Genomic DNA, 20669 nt, shown 5'->3' with positions numbered 1-20669 from the left:
GCCACAGGGAGGACCCACTGATGACCTGATTCTGAGCAGCTTCGATACAAGTAACGCCATTTCGTCACCCTGGTCAAGCTGAACTGGCCTTATTCTACTAGCTCACTGCAGTCATCATCCATTGCATACACAAGGCTGCATTTTCTATTACATTACCATAATAATATACAAACGAGACATCACAAGTCGAACTTTTCATTCTGATTTCAGTTAAATAATAATCATAGCAAAATGATTTAGATTTTACGGGAATATTATAAACTCTATGATATTAGTGATGACAAGTGTTGTGTTCAGGCGCGGTACAGAGCAACTGTTCAGAAACGACATCAACTCATTCGACTCTGTACGGCGCAAATAGCAACGGACAGTATTTAACCGGGTGAACTCTTGAGGACGTCTGTAAGTGGTTTCACTTGTTGCGTTTCTATGAATTTACAATCAAGGTGACTTTTAGAGATCAACAAACGGGATACACAATCGCCTGTAGACGGTCTGTGGATACATCGTATTTTGCTATCACGAAACATTGAAAAATACATAGTTTCTTTACAAACTGAAAAATAGCCATTGATCATAAAACTTTAGATAATGGTAACAATTTATAAATACCATTCATTGAACATTCTTTAGTAAAATACGTTGGTATTGCATAATTAGATTGCGATCGCTGTATGAAACAAAATTAATATGGTTTCAGAATACAAAATATTTATTTTCTCTATGTAATATTGTCCTCTTCAGCGGATTCAGTATGAGGTATTTGAAGTTATCCTTGAGTTGAAAATAAAATTTTATAATTCCACTATATTGGGTAAAAAATTTACACTTGAATTTAATATTAAACACTATCAGAATATAAATACTACGGCTTATACAAGAGAATTAGATATTAGGTCATGTTTTATGTACATTGGATGATACGTTTGTAATCTGATTATATCGGACTTGGCTCCAGAAAATACTTATGAAATTTAAGTTTGTAATTTTAAGTTGTCGAAATATATTGAGTAAAAACTAGCACATTGCAACTTGAGAATCATCTTAAAGGAGTAAGATTTCCAAAATATATCGGTACTTTTTTGCTTTATTTCAATTTACTGAATTTCTGGCAATTCTGAATATGATGGAAGAACGATTTTCTCTAGAAATGCATTCTTACAGTACTATTAGAAACTTCAACCTCGTCATACTTTTACGGATATAAAAAAAATTATCGTGCTCTGTCTTGCTGTAATGGAACACGTACTGACGTTATTACCATGTGAATATTCTACTTGTGGTACCTCGTTCGTGTAATTGTATATATTTTTTCTGCAGACACATTATTTTACTATCACAAATATTATTACATCGACATTGTTCATTTTCCCCTCCATAATTATAAAATGTATAAATGCCAAAGAATTGCATTTAATTACTTGTACTTTGCTGACTATCTCATTATTGTGTGTATATTTATATATACTTGTTAATTATGACGGATCAATTTGTTTCGTAATTTTTATATGACTTTATATACGTGCTTCTCTACAAATACCTAAATTACGTTTGTTTCCAGTACAAGATAATGTAAGAATCCGATTCAATTCGCTTCATTCGCACCGTAATTTTGATTCATTTTTTCTTGGTGTTACGCAACATTGGGGACAAATATTATATGCACGGTAACATGTACAAAGTTCTACGCAATTCCTTTAATTACATTAAAAGAAACTTCAGAAAGCACTACGTATTTTTATTATTTACATCAAACGCTGGAACTCGGAAGCATGTGCATACTAGGAACTCTGGAAGTAAATCAAATTTATCCACAGCGATTTCCGCTGGATTCGAAAAATTGAAAAGTCAAAATCTTTATTTTTATTTAGAACGAAATCTAATTGACTTCCGCACATGCGACTATAATTTTTTCATGTTATTATATTTTATTCAGATTCCGAAAATATTGACAAATGTAGGCAAAAACGTTTAGGTACTTACCGCAGTTGGTACAAATTTGAAATTTTATAATAATGTACAGTTCATACATTCATATTTTATTTCAAACCGTTAACGCTTCTGATTCCCTAACGACGTTGTTCTATCCTTTTTAGTACCATGCTATTGTTTAACGCAACCTTCACAAGCGGTAATGGCTTCTAACTCACCTTTACAGAAAAATTGTGCAGATTTGTAACAGTGGTATGATTAGTAGTAGTTCACTTATAATCTATTCGAAGTGGTTCATAATATAATTAGTGCACTAATTGTTAGCTGAAAAAACGCAATTATCAATTATCAAGCATCATCACAAATCTTATCATACATTTATATATATATTCGTTTTCCGTGTAATATTACTATAAGACTGAATGAAATGTCAGAGGATGAAGAGATATAGTGTAATTGTTTCCCCGATATGAAAATACATGACATGATTTAAGATCTTGATTACTTTTCGATCAGAGATAAATTGAACTATTGTAGGCATGAATGGAACAAAGTCCTTGAGTAGACTTGGACAGACTTACAACTGATATCCATGTACATAAATTTTTTTTGCTGGCTAAATTATCAAAAATATATTCGTCGAATATTTGATTTAGAAATTGTCGCTTCGGTAAAAATTTTTGGTGTAAATAACGTCCGACAATTCTAGGTTCGCAATATCGAGAAAAACATTGTTACTGTATTCGCTTTGTGGGATCGAACTGTGGCGCAAAATCAAGATGACAGCTGTTGACTCTGCACTTGTAACTTCATTTAAACCCTACATTGAGTTTCCACGGTTGGTGGATATCATTTGATATTTGACGCAAAATAAAATGACAACTAGAGCAACTGAAGTATAATTTCACGTTGAACTAGATTATAGTAGTGGATAATTTAGTCCGCAAAACTCACTTGTACGTTTGTACATTTATCACGAACAAATAGGTAGGTATAGCTTGATAAGTGCATCGCTTAGTTCTAGAAACCATTTGAAGATTGCATCCGTGAGTAAAGTTCATCAATGGAGAATGTGGAGATACATATGGATGCGCGTCTTATCAGAGAGTTACACGATTTTGAAAAATATTTCAACCGTTGTATAATCTACTAAAATACATGCCAATCGTTTTCCGAAACTTATAAAAAAACAATTGTTCACAGAAACCCACTAAAACAACATAAGCATTTTGAATATATGCAATTACAACTTCCACAAGCACTTTTGTTTCGGAAATACGATTTTTGATTTAGGCATCTGTTCCATCCATGCCTTGAATTGTTCTAACAGTTTATTTAGTTTATCTGGGACATTTCATATCAACTCCGCCATTTTTCACTAACCGACGTTTAGATTTTCATAAAAATTTGATGTGCCATTACTAATTGCAAGCAACATACCAATGGCTGAACAGCCATACGAAATGAAAGCTTGTCAAGTCGTAGTACCATGCTTGAGATATCCAGCTACTGGCACTTTTATCTAATGGAAAAAATAAACAGACCCCTCTTTTACGAATTCGTTGAATTTTGACTACCCTGACCAATGATATGAATATGTATGAAATTTTTTATTCCAAATTATTGAGAGAAATGCCACAAATTTAAATTCATCACAAGTCTCGGTAAATTTCGTGCTGACTACGCTAATAAATAATCTCGACTTGAAGAAAACTACTATGTAAAGTGAGAAATACACTAGACCACGACTTTACATCACTTGGTTGTTCAAACTTGTCGAGTCAAGTCGAGTCGAGTCAAGTCGAAAAAAAACCGGATAAGTGCGAGTATAATTCACGCTCTGATGGTTCCGAACAAACTTTATTTTATTTTTTTAAGTGATATAACTACAAATGAACTATTTTCGGATTATTTCGCTTACATGTGCTGTGAGACCTTGCTTCTCTCCAATTTTCATGATTCTAGGTCAACAGGAAGTACCCTATAAGTTTTGATTAGCGAGCTTGCACGTTTCAAAATATGTGACATAAATGGCTGTATCTTTTGACTGCATTGAATTACAAGATTGAATTTTTTACAGCTCCAAGAGACCGTAGACCTTAGTATTTAATATTAATTTCAATTTCATACTTCTATCCATTCCTGAGAAAGAGGGTTTTGACAGACGGCCAGACAGACAACAGACAAGTGGACAATTAAGTGATCCTATAAAGGTCCTGTTTTTTCCTCTTGAGGTACGAAAACCTAAACATTGAAGTCCAACTTATACGAATGCGCATTTTGAATAGTAACCATAGACTACATCCTAAATGTCTCACAATTAGAAAAAATAGAAATTTCCTACACCGCCGAGGTTTTGACAGAAATAACGTATTATGTATGTATGTACATTGAAGCGCAATGACTGCTACGCGTTTTTCTAGACTTGAGGGGGTGCTGTGATTGACTTCGACATTATCGTAGATATCTTGATTTATCCAAGTCCGTGTGTCTCAAACGCAAAAAGGGACATAACAGCCTCAACACTCAATTCTGAACAAAAACACTCCGACACATTTTCATTTGACGCAGAAATAAAGAAATGGCATGAATTCTACAAATTTACTATTGCGATTTCCTTTGAACCACTTGGATTTTCAACGAAAATTTTTACGATCCTGGATGATGCTGGAATCAATTCTTTTATGCGCTACATCGACATAGTTGGGCAAGAGGAATCGATTAGGCGCAGTCCGAATACGTTGCAAGCAAAGGATCAAAAGTTACATCCAAAATACCTAAAACCTACGCAGAATTTTCACAGAGGTATGGGAAAAAAATTAAATAATAATAACCACACAGGTTCAAACTCAGTTCAGTACAGTTTATTCAACATACCTTAATTCTAGTGCAAGTGTTTCGGTATAAGTGAATAGCAATTTAACAAGTTCACGAATATAATTAAAGTATAGATAAAAAGAAATACAAAAATATGATTAAACATTACACCAGATATCTCATTGTGATATGAGGAAATGGGTGTACAGCATATATATTGTCTTAAGCAGAATATTAAAAATACTCTATCCGATGGTGATTATTGTAGTTTTCAAATATAGCTGAAGTGTTGGCCTGCATACAGGTGCAAACTAGGAAAAAAATCGAATTGTCAAAATTGATCAAGAATCGTAGTTTTTTTGTAGTTTTTTCATAGAAACCTACGATTCTTTATGAATATCCATGAAAATTAACGAGAATTCACGAAAGTATGCAACTTCCTTAAAAACATAAGTTTTGCCTAGATTTTGGTACAAAAGTATGAATATCTATAAAGATCTACAATTGAAATCATGAGATATAGTTCCGCATATATTTCGAGAAAATAAAATATAAAATCTATGAAAAAAATCACCGTAGTTGATCGGAATAGTTTCTTTCGATTAAGTAGACCAAAACTACGTCGATCTACGAAATTCTGAGCCTCAAATTCGCACTAAATCTAGAGATATGAAAACCTATGGAAAAATTACAACCGTAATTGAATGGAATAGTTTCTCTCTACGAGGCAGAACAAAACTACGTTGATCTACGAAAATCTAAGCTAAGAATTCGACATGTTTAAAACTACAACTTTTCGTAAACTCTATGAATTCTCATAAGAAAGCACAAATTTTTATGAAGAATTGTGACGATCGACAATTTTAGGATACATTTTAAATCGATAGGATTACGAATATGTATGAGAAGGTATGAAATACTATTTTTGAACCACCGCTAGACGTCGCATTTCTCGCACAAGGAAAATTTATTGCAGACAAGTTGAGTTCCTAGCAAAATACAGGTCTGCGTCCAAAGACTGATCTCATTTTCTGACCGTAAGTATCTGGACGGACATGAGAATCTGTCGTATAATTTTGAACTCACCTTATCTCAATAGGTGAGTCTTATGAAAAAATTAATAACATTCATGTGATTCTACTAAACCAGGAACCGTGGTGAGAATAATTCCATGACGTTCTACGCAAATTTCTACGGATTTTCTATGCGAATTTCTATGCAAGAGTATAAGATATGGGCCGATTCATAGTTTTTGAACTTGGATTTCGTAACAATTCGTACTTTTTCGTAGATTATAATCGTAAACATAATTTTAAATATTACAATCAACAAAAAACTACGACATCCTGCAAAAAACTACGAATTGTTATGTAAATCCAAGTTTGAAAATTATGAATCCGCCCGAAATCTACACTTCTGTGTAGATATTTCCATGAAAATTCATAGAAATTTCATTGAAATTTTTATGGGAATTCATAGAATTACTTTTACCAAATGCCTGAATTAAAATAAATAAAAAATCCATTTTCTTCCTGTTTCCTCAGCTGTCGGTCTTTTGCTGTTCTAGATGTCTTTTTCACATTCCTGAGGGTCCATTAATCTAGAAAGGTTCATACAAATCGATTCTGAGACGAATGATTTTTTGCTCAAAAAAGTAACTCCTTCGGATTTTTGGTGAATATTTTAACTATTTTGAAAAATGCTGGAATCAATTCTTTGATGCACTATGTCAACGTAATTTTGCGAAAAAAATCGATTGGTCGTAGTCTGAATACGCTGCAAGCAACGGATCAACAATTACAGCCGAAAAACAAACGATTTCCTTCGTAACTTCTCTGCAGTTGGTTCCACGCTCTTTTTGATGTGATATATTGATGAGTGTTTATAATTCCGACAAAAAAATATCGTCCAAGTTCACGAGGTACCCGCAAATTACCAGTCAATATGGGGACTCTTGTTACAAAACGTCTTGATGATAATATAGTTCACTTTCTTTAAGAAATAAACTTCACAATTTACCCACTATCTCACAGGCAAAATTCAGGATCTTAAATCATTACACAATTGTATTCTCGGGGTAATATGATTATTAGAGGTTACCGGAAGAGTGCTGAAATTCTGGGGAAAATAGTATCGACTTTGTCGGGAATACATAGTATATACTTAGACTCGAAATTCGTAATAATCAACACGGGTTCTGCCACAAATGTATAGTGGAGCGGACAGATATGAGCCATTATAATCTAGGCTACTTAGATGATAACCTTCGGAACAATCTTGTGTTTGGAGGTCAATGGACAGAGTCGCAATCTAACTAGGTAATATAATTAGAAATTGAAAAAAGCATTTGTTTTTCATTGCTCTTGAGATAATGGTTGTATGAGGTTCGTCGAGGTTTGTTACAGCATGGACTTGAACATTAGTAACAATCGAGTGTTATCTAATTTCCAAAAAATATTTACAAGTAGTATTTTTGTGGAGTGGTCTGAATTTTCCAATGCAAATAAACTGTATTTTTAAAAGATCACATATGTCTAACGTAATTTAAGAAATTATTTAATTAATGAACGTATGAGCGCGATTGAAGATATACCTATACGGGACTTTCTTTTACAAACCGACACCTTTCTGATCGACATATTCTTGATTTAGCTGAATTTTTTTTACGGATTCTGTAGCGAAAAAAGAGATACGTATTTGAAAATTTTTTTGTCACATATTTTGGAAAAGAGGGGGGATTGAAAATTTGAAAATTTGGTGATTTTCGGCTTGGAGACTCATTTTCAAAAATTCATAACCCCGGTTCTATTTGAGCTAGAAAGTTCTTTTTTTCCTTTTTAAAACTAAAAGAATGAATTTTAATAAAATAATAGTTTCATTAAAAATTATTAACAAATCAAATTCATATTCTTATAAACAATCAAAATGTTTAACCCTTAGTGGCCACACCTCAGCCAGGTCAAATAGCGGCCACACGGGGTCATTACCCCACGCTGAAAAACCTAGTTGTACAAGACGTATGGGTGTTTTAAAGACTTCTAACCGTGGTGTGAGTATACATGGTGTGCCCATAGACTGTGCCTAGGAGTGCAGCTTCTCTCTCTATAAAAGTTTGTCTCTCGCGCTGGACTGGGCTGAGTTCAGAAACCTTACCCGACTGAACTCTGATATCATACCGTCTCTGTCTAACACATAAGATTGAACAAAGACACAACGATACTCGAGGGAGCTTTCCAGCAACGACACAGAGCGACACAGAGCAACACTGTGTCGAACATGGTGCTTTCCAACAACGACACAGAACGACACAGTCGGACACAGCTGCGGAGCATGGTTGGACACTGTGTCGGATTCATTACTGCCAATTTTTTAGCTAGAGATTTTATTTTCGACGCATGGTATTGTTTATATTTATTTATTAAATGCAATGATAATCTACACGCGTTTCACAAATGTTTTTTTTCCTGGAGCGCTCAATGTTCCTAGATTTTTCGTATAATGCATGAGCGGACTCTAGTGACTGAATTAAGAACCTCAAAGCGTTCCAACAAGCACCAAGGCACAGTGTTCGACCGTGTAACACAGTGCCACACTGTGTCTCCTTGCTGGAAAGCTCCCAGTGTGGTATATACGACCGTGGGTTCCCCATTTATTATCCATTGTCGGTTACGGAAAGCCCTATTGGGCTAGCAGTCTTTATCCATTGTCAATCAACGCTCGAAGTTCATGAAATCGCGGTTAATCTAGGGGTTCATCAACGGGATGAGTTTATAACTCTGAACAAATGACATAAAAAGTGATTCTTCACTTTTACCAAAGCTACAGCTGCTTTTCTTCAGTACGCGCTCATTACAATTACTTTGTGTTTCCTATTAAAAATCGAATTATTTCCTGTACAATATAATTCAGTCTGATGTCCAATTTGCCATCGCACTATTCGAAATTGTATTATAATATATAATTGGGAATTTATTAGAGTAAATAATAGAAAATGAATGAACAGTAATAGTAAGTGGTAAGTTGAATTATATTGAATTATTGAAGCCACATTTAACTTTAATGAAGAAAATATAACAAACTTGTTGATCATAGCATAAATCATTAATATGTGAATTGCATGTGCCAACCTATTTCATATAGTCCTTAAAAGCCACATTTAACTTTAATGAATAAAATATAACAAACTTGTTGATCATAGCATAAATCATTAATATGTGAATTGCATATGCCAACCTATTTCATATAGTCCTTAATATTTAGCATAAATATCACAATTCAATTTGTAAAGCTACTAATACATTGCGCAATTACCGTTTGATGGTTACATATCAGATATCTGTTATATTATATACATAGTGTGAAAACTGTTATAAAAATGTAATAAATAGTTAACATGAAATATAACTTTGCTCAAGTATTATGCAGTACATTAACTGTCAATGTATTGCAATCAAATTTCAAAGCTCAAACACTCTTTGCTCTACATGGGGTATTCCATATCAAATCGAACCTACTTTTTTCTCTGTTGCTCTATTGAAATTTTCATCCTTGTTTTCACCCTCATCTTTTACTTACAAATAATCACTTGTGTCCAGTAGTACAAAGTACCAAAGCATAGTAGAGCAGAAATAAGCACTGATGGTCCCCAGTAGTGAGGAGTACTAGAGTCCAGTAATGCGGAAGTGATCGCCACTGTTCTCCAGTGATGCTCCACTTTAATAGTGACAAATATTCTACGGCAGTAAAACACTAGTACTTCAATTGTGCAGCGGTGCACTTATGTACGGCGAAAGTTATGAGACCAGTGCCTAAATGTCATTTTAATACAGTCTCTGACTTCTAGTACTCTTTTTTGCGTTTTTACTCATTTATGTCATTAGCTAATGAGCTAAACAACTGAAGTCTGATTACTCTACGAGCAGTAATAGTAAACCACACGGGCAAAAATGCCAATCACATCAACACTATACAAAGTCAAAAAATTTATGTTGGAATGCCCCACATATTATAAACTTTACTTACAATCTATGTGGTATTTAAGCTTTGCAATGGTATAAGCTTTAAATGTTTATATCTAAATATTTCGTTGTATCAACCGTATTCGAGTGCATGTAAAAAAAATTTGTTTAATTTGATTACTCACCTATGTATATAAATATATTATGACTCTATTCTTATTTATTTATGAACAACAGATAAAAGAGTTACGAGATGTAGTAACGAATTTGGTACTACACATTTGAAATACTATGAACAATCAGAGTCGTCGACGACACATCAAATTGCCCAAATTCCATTTTTACTTTCAAAAGTATTGTTCCATAATAATAATGTTTGGTAATAGAAAAACAATTGACAGTACATCAGCTCAAGCCAGCAGGTAAGACGACATGTATGAGATGCACATTTCATTTCCTCAAATCTACCATATTTATAAGCGCCATTGAATCCAACTTACAATGTTCAGCTACCTGTAACATTTGTTATATGTAAGAAGATTTGTAATAACTGTGGTACAAAAATCATACTTTACACTTCATAAGCATTTATCAATTACTTTTGGAATGAAGAATTCATACATGGAGAACCATCAACCGTTTTGAAACCAATTTACGGAAACTCACAGGTTCTCTGTGTGAAAACCATATATGTATGCATGTGATGGCAAACACCATAATCTTGGAAAAGCTTACTCAATATATTCTATGTCATTGTATTAGTATTAGTAAAAAGTGCTAAAGAAATTTTTAAATTTGTAGTAATTGATTCTTGCTTATCAGCAAACTGGGAATCAAATATGAACAAGAATAATTATAGTTGTGAATAATATAATAGATTGAGATTTATCTGATTGATTTGTTTGAAAGAGAAAATAATAACTGTTGCAAGAGCTTGATAGTGATGTGTTTAGATTCAGAGTTATCCAAAAACAAGAGTTATGGTTACTCAAAGAAATATTACAACAGAACAGAATATGAGAATAATATGTGCTCGCCAAGTGTATATCAGAAACTAGAATAACTGCGATAAAGTGAGTAGCTTTTGTAAGGGTATGAAAACCACTAAACAAAATTCCCGGGTTTTTGCTGAAATTCTTAACAGGACATTTTTTCTCCGATACCTTGACATCGATTACTGGTATCACTAAACCTTCTATCAAATCAATAACAAAGATTTAATGTGTTCAATTTTTAGCGATGCGTTGATGCAGCACAGCTTCAGTTACATAGTGCTAAGTGTGAGAACTCTTCATCGGTATATTACTGATTTTAGAGTATATACTTAGAATTTGCGAGTCATTTTACCGTATAGCCGTTAATAATTCACTGTGTTATCTCCCGGACGTTTTTGAGATGATCGCAAGGGACAGGCTGATAGACCGATCAATCGACAGAACGGCAGACCGGCGAACCGAAACACATACTGATATTTTTTGAAAAATCTGTTTACCGTATAGTAGAGACCCAAGAAAGTAAAGAGTAATTAAATTCAAAAAACGTCATTTCCGACCAAAACAAATACATTTTCTATGTCACCGTGGGTGATGGAAAATACAAATGTTCTATATCGATCTATTTTTGCAGAAATCAAATGCTTTTCATATACTGAAAATCATCAGATTCCGAGAAGAATGAATTATTTCGCAATTGATTCTGACAATATAAGAGATCACAGACTACCGTTTCACTGATTTTTTAGAATTCCATAAGTAGTGAGACGTTTAAATTTAGTCACAGACCATTGATATCAGCTTGGTCTTCCATTGATTGCACATTGAAAATTTAAAAAAATCTGGGTTACAAGAATAAGAATATTTTGTTTCTTCTCTTTCATTTTATGCATTTATAATAACAAATTAAAAAACACAATTAATATAGAGCTTCTGTGAGCTGTCTGATTATATTACATGAATTGTGAAGAATTTCTTGCAAGATATCAATTTTTCGCTGGTTATGCAAAATTTCAATTATTATCCGGAAGTATCAGTAAATTTTCCAATTTTTACCGGGTTTTGTTCTGGTTCCAAAAATTCCAGGATTTTTCCTGTTACTCCCGTTTTTCTCGTAGCAAAGACACCATGTAATCTATCTACATATAATAGCCAGCTGAATGAACCCAAAAAGTAGAGATGATTTCTAGCATTGTTTCTTATAAATATGCTTATGAAAATATACTTTGTAGATAATTACTTACAGTGTAAAGGGCTGGTTGTGTTGGATGCGGATGAAATCCAGATGTCCGACAATTAGCTATAAAATCTAATCCATAGTCTGCTGTCAAAGTATAAAATCCAGTACTGTAACAGCAATGAGAATAAGTCAGTTAATAAGTAGCGCAGAAAAGTGACATGATAAGTAATAAAGTTTATATAAAGTTCAATCATTTTTAAATAATGATTATATAACCTACTCTTGATACTTTGGCGCACACACAACAGCTATTGCTTCAGGCATCATTAGTTGATAGGCACAATGAGTGTGAAGATCTACACTAGATAAAAATGCTGTCTGTGTAGGATGAGTCTGAAACATAATTTGAACATTCTTAAAACTTATCAAATTACTCTTGGAAAGAATGGCAATATTTCATTAACTCACATGGATCCAACCAAGAGTGATAAGATTATGCTGGTCTTGGTAGTCAAAGATATCCTCTTCCTTATGCGTTGTACAGGAATCTGGTGATCCCGTTTGTTGAGGGATCAGTACATGGGTGACGAGTAATTTATTACGTTCCAATCTGCCAGCCAATATCCCGCAAGTTTCTTTGTTTAGCATCGTGTTGCGAGAAGCCAGTAACAAGAATTCAGTCATCGCTTTGTTGGGTAATATCACATCTCTCAAAGCATGTTTATCCAGTAAACGAGGTTTAGTAGATCGGTCAACTTCTGGTATTGCTCTAAGTTCAGAAAAATAAAATTAGAGAAAAAAAAAAAAAAAACACAAACCGAGCTTTTGAAAGAGAATCCAAGATATCTGGATTATTCACTGCATATTTTAGACTATCGAGAAACTAATAACAATAATAGGTGACACTCTGAATTGCTGTATCTTGCTATCAACTGATTTCCAACAAAACTATTTTTCAGTTCCCAGATGCCTCAACTAACATTATGCGCTTACTTTTCTTCAGTTCGGGGAGGCTTTATATCCTTAATTGGAGATTGGGGTCTGGTTACAATCGGTTTTTTTGCAACAATGTCTTGATCAGTCACCGATGAAGTTGTACCAAGCATTGCTTTAGCAGCATTTGCAGCTGTCCGAGCGGCCAATTTATTTTTTCTATCTTCTTCGTCCTTCAACCTTCAAACAATGTTGGAGTAACATTTTACTGACTATTATATTTATTGTTAAGATACGTAATAAACTAAGCAATTTAACATGTTAATCAATTTATAAGAACAGGTTTAAACGATAGCTATCAAAGTGACTCGCACATAATTTAGTTCATATCTCAAATTATGGTGGAGGTAAAAAATATGGAAAGTTGAGATAACAGGAGAAAAACTATTTCGTAAAGTTTGTTGAATACATAAAATCAAACTATAAAAACCCAAAATTTAGAAAGGTTAAGTTTGAAAAACCTTAATATAGAATCATCCGAATAAATATAAAAATATTACAGGATACTGACAGTTCTATGTTTTTGTTTCCTATACTTTACCTTTGTACATTTTAGCGTTAATATATTTCCATTTTTTTCCTTTTGAAAATTCTACAAATTAAAGAATACAGCAAACTAACAGAATCAATGCACTTTTAGCATGGCATATAATTCTTGTGTACTTATATTATAGGTGAGTGAAAAAAATAAGTTACCTCTGCTCCTCTTCTCTTTTAAGTCGTTCCATTTCAATTTTCTCCCGTTTCTTTGCATCCTCCAGATATTTGATCTGCTCCATTTTATACTGAGCAAGTAATTGCTTTTTCAGTGCTTCAGCTTTTGGGAAAATTTCCCGCAACTTTTGTTGATTTGTCGCACGATCTTTTACAGGCACTGTGTCATATTGTGGATGTTTTCTTATTTTTTCTAAGAAAATTCTGAAAACAAAATCTAATAGTTGACTATCATTTCCAGGTACGAGCTCAAGAACAAATTGTTGCATCCATTATTAAAACTGAGTTTCAATTTCAAGCCTCACATAACAGTTTGGTAACTTACGTCATAAATTTCATGAATAAAATATATGCATTTTCTTGACTGCCCTCTTCCATGTATACGTTAGCCATTCTGATCATTTCAATTCCAGAACGATAATATCTGAAACATTTAATTAGAACAGTTTCACATCTCGCTAATAATCTCACTACATAGTAACATAAAAAGTGTTTCATTATGAAACTGAAGCTGGTAGCCAGGATTAGCAGCCAAATGTGTTAAATTTATTAGAAATAGAAAAATGCAGTTCAGTTATATCCATATAATTGTATGATAATATTGGGGGTTCAAGGTATTTGAAAAAAATGTTGATTTTTGAAATTCTCTACCCTGATCGAACAAACATTAGAACATTTGGCTGCTAATTCGAGCTACTAGCGTCAGCCTCGTATTTTATTATACATATTCTACAACTGTATATCATTATCCTACAGTGAACACTGGTTCATTGGCTGAATATTCATATAGATCAATCAAATAGCCAAAAAAAAAAACAAAAATCCAATAAGCTAATGTTTGTGACGTTAATGTAATAATGCATTTCTAAGAAAACTTGATATTTCAAAAGATTGGTATTGGCTGAAATTCAGTGCATTAGAATAAAGTAATACATAGTCATTTCTTGCTAACTCAAATCCATTAGTCATTTGAAAGTTGCAAAATAGTGATTTTTTTAGGAATGACTTGTATTAACATACTAACTTTCAAAGTCGAAAAATTTAATGCTGTAGGATGAATAATAAAAAATAATTTAACAGGATGTTTGCGCTCAGGATTAGGTGAAGGAGTAGAAATTGTGATCATGATGGTGTTAAAGAATATACTGCAGAAACTGACCGATGTACGATAAATTAAAGAAATTGCAAATGTGGTTACATCGAAAAATAGACAACCAGAAATATAAAACGAAGATTAAATGAAAAAATGGACAATCTCATCATTTATGAGTCTGAAGTTAGTATCAATAACTTAGGTGAATGTTAAAATAAAAACCACTATTTTGCAGTGCTTAGAAATAACTACAAAACTTGAATTTACAAAATCTGAGTTGGTGCTGTATTATGATTTATTGAATTTCAAGCAATTCTAAAGTTGTGAAATAACGAGTTCTTTTAAAAATATCTGGTTACAATAACGTTAGGACATCAACTTGATCATTTATGGTGATATTCCATTTACAATTATGAGTAACTAATTCAAACTGAGTGGATGTCATACCTTCGCGGTGGAATATTAGGGTCTATGTCAACAGCAGTCCCATAATCTGCCAGTGCTTTAAGGCGGTCCTCTGGATCAATTAATCGCATGTTTTTTACAGAGGTATATTTAGTGGGTTTGTAGTCGACCTTATCCTTCATCTTATCTCTATCTGTATCCATATTTGACTTGTAGGTTATGATTATGTTAATAACACAATTTACATATATTCTTCTACCAGAGTACGCATAACGTTCTTTACATTGTTATCATTGTGACTGATGTAAATGCAATACGTCTTACATATACCAATATTTTTTAAACAAATCAATGACTGAAAAGTTACAAGTTTATCATTCGCATGCACGGGACTATACAATATTAGAGACTAGCACTACTAGCAGCAGCAGCACTCTTGGCAAGTTGGCCAACTCTGGCTCAACAATGGTCACCAAACCACGGAGATAGAAAGAATTATCTCCATAAGAGATAAAAGATACGTTCCGAAATTATTAATAGTAAATTGGATACATCAGTCTTTCATAACTTGTTCTTCTTAGAGGTGTTACCAAGATTCCAAATTACCAAATACGTTTTTCAAGTCTGGAAAATTTTAACATTCTCTTCTGAATTTTAGTTTGTACTGTTTTTAATGGGGTTTGTCTATCGTTCGTAGGAAAAAAAGACGATGCACCTCAGTTCGCAGACATTCACGGCTGTCCTGTTACGAAAATACGGTCACGTAATGGATGCTTTCCATTTACTGACTCAAATCGACTTGTGTCGCTATTTCTGGTGTAACCGACCAATCTGGACAAAGGAATACACCAGAAATAGCGACACAAGTCGACTTGAGTCAGTAAATGGAAAGCACCCAATATTGCCACCGTAGTCGTTCAAGTATACCTAGGTATGTGACGCTGATAGTAGTTACCACTATTACCTGTTCAAGCCACTTGATTACCAGCGCCACTAGCGGCCGGCAACATTTCCACGTCTGCCAAAAGTACTGTGTGTCACCCTCGCCGAGTAGTAGGTAGGAGACCAAGAAGGACAGGAGAACGAACTCGGGTGGTGGGGATAGTCCCATACATGACCGCCGCCTGGCGTCGCTGCTAACCATAGCGTACATGCGCAGTTTGGTACTGCGTAGTCAAATAATTCAAGTCCCCCGTGGTCTAGAAACAGAATGAACAGAATGAATGTCAAGATGCGCAATATCGGATTGCGCATGTACCCTACGGTTAGCAGCGACGCCAGGCGACGGTCGTATAAGGGCCCACCTCAAACTCACATTACAATAGGAGTTCGGTCTCCTGTTCTCTAGCCTTCTTGTAGGAGACTACACTCGACCAGCGCTCGGCTCAAAAGTTGGTCCAGTTTTTGGGGCTCCCCCTTCCACCTATGATCTTGCGATTCGCCGTTTGCCATGTTTCCTCGGATTTAATGTCGGTTGACATTGGTAAAGCAATTACTCGGTTTTCACTGGTTTTCACTCAGTTCAAATGCGTATTTTAAGAATTTACAGTGTGTTCATACATGCAGGTTTATAGAGTACGATCTTAGAGCATATACTGTATGTGCTCGAAGGGTACGATCGTCGCTCTTCTTTTTTTACATTTTGTAGCGAAAAATCCAATTTTTTCCGTAATAGGCACTTAAATCGCATTCAAACAATTCTCACGTTACCCCAAACCTGGGGACAAGCTTTATCGTATAGGGTGTTGTCTCCTTCATACTAGTCGCGCCCCCCCTTTGGCGGCAAGCGACCATTTTCATCGAGGGGCTAGGGGAAAAAAAACTAAATAATTTTACTCAATTATTTATAAGTGAACTAATTACCGACAAACGTTCACGTTGGTCCAACCATCACCAAACAAACCACGACAATTGAGACAGATAAGGGGCTAAATGTAAGGAGGCCAGCACAAAACCGATTGATAAGTCGAGTGATAAAAGGTGCGCCGATTAAGCGTGGCATTCAGGTGGCAATATAGGTATTAGCCGTAGCAAGCGTATATCCATGGGTACAAGCGTACGTGAGACCCGAGTATTACACACGCATACACGTATATGCATACTTACGTTGTACCAAAGAATAATTCATGTATACAGACACAAGCTAATTGTAAGTGTTTGTCACTAGATTGAAATGATTTTTTGGGAAATCAGTTATGTAAATGATTACAGAACAATAAAGTTATCACCACGTGGACATGAGTTGACGATTCACCTCGATTTTTGCTATAGAAATCAGACTTTTCCGACGTATAAAACAAAATGAAATTCAATCCTACATGGGTTTACGTCGTTTCATTCGTGGTAAGTGTGAAACAACAGCTGAACCTGCTATAGTTCCTCCTTCCACTTGAAACGTGTACCCAGTGTGCCCGATGTTTCTACGTTCATTTCATTTCGGAAATTATCATACATACTCAATATCATACATTTATCCACTAAAAATAACCAATAATCACAAAAATAAATTTTGCAACTATCAATTTACGAGTCTTCATGCCAAAGTACATATGTTCAAGGAATCCAAAGATACTAATTGTGAATTGTGTTCAGTGGTATTTCTTATATATCTGGCGGGACGAGAAGAACAAGTTCAAAAATATATGTATATCACCATCGCATTCCAGGAGACTCTTTATCCATACAACCATTGATAAATATATTACAGTGAACTTTCTACATTACGTCTATAAAGAAGCAGTTTAAATTGAATATAATATGTATTGATAGGTTTTTCCAATTTTTTGCGTATGATCAGCTAATTGAGTGTTCAACTTTTCAGGATTTGTTTGCTGTTAGCCTGTCTATACCTCTGCTATCTACTCATCTCAGGGCATTGGGAGCATCTCATATTGTAATTGGATTCTTCAGTTCACTGTATGCTGGAACTCAACTTATCAGTGGGCCTATTATCGTTAGTACTTGAACATTTGTGATAATATTTATTCTTCGGAAATTTGAATAATTTCAATAATTGCCGAAGAGAATGTCGGATTGAACTTTCACTGCATGAGATAATCATGCTGCAGTGGAACTGTCATTGCAAAACTACTTGTATATCAAATCACTAAGCATTCAAAAGTTTGATCGACATTATAACTGTGCTCGCCTCGAAATGCTAATTTAATAATAACTGTAGGGGTTTTGATATTTTGTATGATAAAACCATTATTCCAGGGAAGTTGGAGCGACCAAAAAGGACGACAAGCAATCTTATTAATCAGTCTGACAATATCTGCAATTTCTTACATTTTCCTGGGCATTGTAAAATCTCTATGGGTGATATTAATAATCCGAGCTGGTTTGGGTAATGAGTTCTATTGTCTATTTATGAATTCAGGTCGCTTACACCTAAAACTTAGTATATAGTTATTGACAAAGTTTTTCAGTACAATTGAATTTATTGTCCAGGTACTTTCAAACACATCCAAGTCTTGGCACGGACCATTGTAGCTGACAGAGTATTACCAGAGGAACAAAGTAAAATCTCTGGCCGCTTGACTGCTCTGTCAAGTGCGGGTTTCATTGTTGGGCCCGCAATTGGTGGACACCTTGCAGAATTGGAACATGGATTTTCTTACTTGTGTTACTGCACTGCTTTATTGTTTGCTGTCAATATTGGTATGCTTAATATATCACTGTATACACAGTTTGCAACAGTCCAGTTTGAACATATTGCCTTCACCTTCCTAATAAATTCTGAGTAGACCATTACAGGATTTCGATGTAAAATTAGCTGTCAAATTAATTAAAAGTGAATAACATCTCAAAAAGATGTATTCAACTTTCTACGTGAATATATTAAAAAACAAATATTTTAAAATTTGAGAGGAACAATAATCTTTTTCTAATTGGTTCATTAATTTTATAAGTACAAGTTCGTTTCGTGGCTGATTTTACAAGGAAATTGATGTATGTGACTTTAAAGGGGATTCCATATAAATGAAACGCGAAAAAGAGGTCGACAGCCCAATTCAATACATAGTTCTGAACGAAAATTACTCCAATGCACTTTCATTTGATGCAGAAATATACAAAATAGCACAGACACTACGAAATCGCAATAGAAAATTAGTTCCTAGAATCGATGCCATTTCTTTATTTCAGCGTCAAATAAAAATGTGTTGGAGTATTTTTATTCAGAATGGCATACCATTTTTGATTTTTGGACATATATACATCGACGTCGAAATCGACTAGGGCACCCCCTTCTTTTACGATTAAAGAAAGCTTTCGTACTAATAGGAAAAGTTAATGCCATCGATCCATAATAATTTTTGATCATTTTAGTAATTTTATAATTACTTAAAACATTCGAAATTTTTTCAGGAACGACGTATTTCTTTCTTTATGATCCACCCGAAACTGGGTCACCAGATGAAACCAAGACGTCTCTTAAAAAAAAGCAGTACTTGAATATAAGAGAGCAAATGTTGTGTATAGTGCATCATTTAGTCAATGTTGATTGGATAATTTATGGGGATGTATTTGCTCTAAAGTTCCTAATGGCTGTTTCTAATGCAATATTCACATCAAATTATTTTGCCAATGTTCAGGAGACATACAATATTTCGCCTCGATGGGCAGGCTATACGATTTCTTTTCAAGGTCTAATAGCATCTTTAGCAGGCTTATTAGCTGGTTGGATAGACCAGAAGTTTTACAAAAACGATCTAAGCTTCCAGCAGCGTAATTTACATGGATTTATAATCATAACAATATCTTATGTAGGACTTTTCACTGCCCCAACTTTGCATCTTTTCATGCTTAGTATCATACCACTTACAGCAGCTAGCTCTTTAGTAAGAATAGTCGGAATGGACATGGTCTTAAAACGATGTTCTCCAACGCAGCGAGGCTCTTTGGTTGGTACTAGCAACAGCATATCTAATATTGCCCGTTTTGTAGCACCGTTGCTTGCAGGTTTGATGGGAGATCTGTACGGGACTAGAAGCGCGACTTTATTATGTATATTATTATCCAGTTTAGGTATAATTGTTTCACTAATGGTCAGACAATACAAACCCATGCAACTAAAGGTTGACTAAGTTGAAAGGTTACGTGCATGCATGTGCCTTCATAATATTAACCAAGGCTTCTGTTGCTTTTTATACTTTGAATTCTGTTATTTTCTGAGGGTATAACCATACCGTGTGAAGAAAAAAATTTGGTCATTTTTGTAGCATCAGGTATTTTGACCAGGTACACATACATAAGATACATTATTTCATTTTAGTTATTCGCTCAAAATAACTACAGTTGATCTACAGGAAGGGTCTCGTAAGAGGATCCATTCTGATCCGCATGGTCACTAGCAGCCCCAACAAATGCACAACTTTTAGCTGAGCCAAGCGTAGCGGGTCAATGTTGTGAACGAATACTTTTAGTTGTTGTTAGCATTGGCAGTGACTGCGTGGCTCGGAACACGCCCTTTCACAAGACCCTCCTTGTATGTTGTGGCATATGTAGTTTCTGCAGTTTTGTTAAAGATAAAATTTCATCATTGTAGTTCTTACTACTTGTCACGAAATGCCACATTGATAAAT

General features: G+C 34.4%; 3 protein-coding genes across 10 annotated transcripts in view; 2 read left to right on the top strand and 1 right to left on the bottom strand.

Moving 5' to 3' along the window:
• LOC107226618 (PH and SEC7 domain-containing protein) overlaps positions 1-9681 on the top strand; it is an 83321-nt gene extending 73640 nt beyond the window's left edge. For all 5 annotated transcript variants that reach the window (XR_006904098.1, XR_006904101.1, XR_006904099.1 and 2 more), the window contains one exon: positions 8-9681. Coding sequence is in view for 1 of the 5 variants with exons in the window: in XM_046738513.1 (XP_046594469.1) it covers positions 8-29 (22 nt within the window). In the remaining 4 variants the exon portion in view is untranslated. The remainder of the gene's footprint in view (positions 1-7) is intronic.
• On the bottom strand, positions 8759-17276 carry LOC107227810 (STAM-binding protein-like A). 3 transcript variants are annotated; one of them, XM_046738516.1, is made up of 9 exons: positions 17191-17276; positions 15127-15277; positions 13912-14010; positions 13569-13790; positions 12873-13052; positions 12348-12648; positions 12160-12272; positions 11944-12046; positions 8759-10220 (listed from the first exon to the last, which is right to left on the bottom strand). In XM_046738516.1, exons 1-9 carry the CDS (start codon positions 17210-17212, stop codon positions 10158-10160), a joined length of 1254 nt encoding a protein of 417 aa, XP_046594472.1. In that variant the 5' UTR covers positions 17213-17276; the 3' UTR covers positions 8759-10157. The 3 variants fall into 3 exon arrangements, with proteins under 3 accessions (XP_046594472.1, XP_046594473.1, XP_046594474.1); XM_046738517.1 differs by lacking the exon at positions 17191-17276 and adding an exon at positions 16049-16240; XM_046738518.1 differs by lacking the exon at positions 17191-17276 and adding an exon at positions 15368-15597.
• On the top strand, positions 16889-20553 carry LOC107227811 (major facilitator superfamily domain-containing protein 9-like). Of its 2 annotated transcripts, none has more exons than XM_046738519.1 (5): positions 16889-17140; positions 17906-18037; positions 18301-18430; positions 18535-18744; positions 19453-20553. In XM_046738519.1, the coding sequence occupies exons 1-5, from the start codon at positions 17129-17131 to the stop codon at positions 20169-20171; spliced, it is 1203 nt and encodes a 400-aa protein (XP_046594475.1). In that variant the 5' UTR covers positions 16889-17128; the 3' UTR covers positions 20172-20553. The 2 variants fall into 2 exon arrangements, with proteins under 2 accessions (XP_046594475.1, XP_015524547.2); XM_015669061.2 differs by lacking the exon at positions 16889-17140 and adding an exon at positions 17296-17427.
• Positions 20554-20669: the final 116 nt, after the last annotated feature.

This window comes from Neodiprion lecontei, chromosome 4 (genome assembly GCF_021901455.1).
Source record: "Neodiprion lecontei isolate iyNeoLeco1 chromosome 4, iyNeoLeco1.1, whole genome shotgun sequence".
Taxonomy (NCBI): domain Eukaryota; kingdom Metazoa; phylum Arthropoda; class Insecta; order Hymenoptera; family Diprionidae; genus Neodiprion; species Neodiprion lecontei.
The sequence above is the reverse complement of the archived record's forward strand: the minus strand, read 5'-3'. Positions and strand labels throughout refer to the sequence as shown.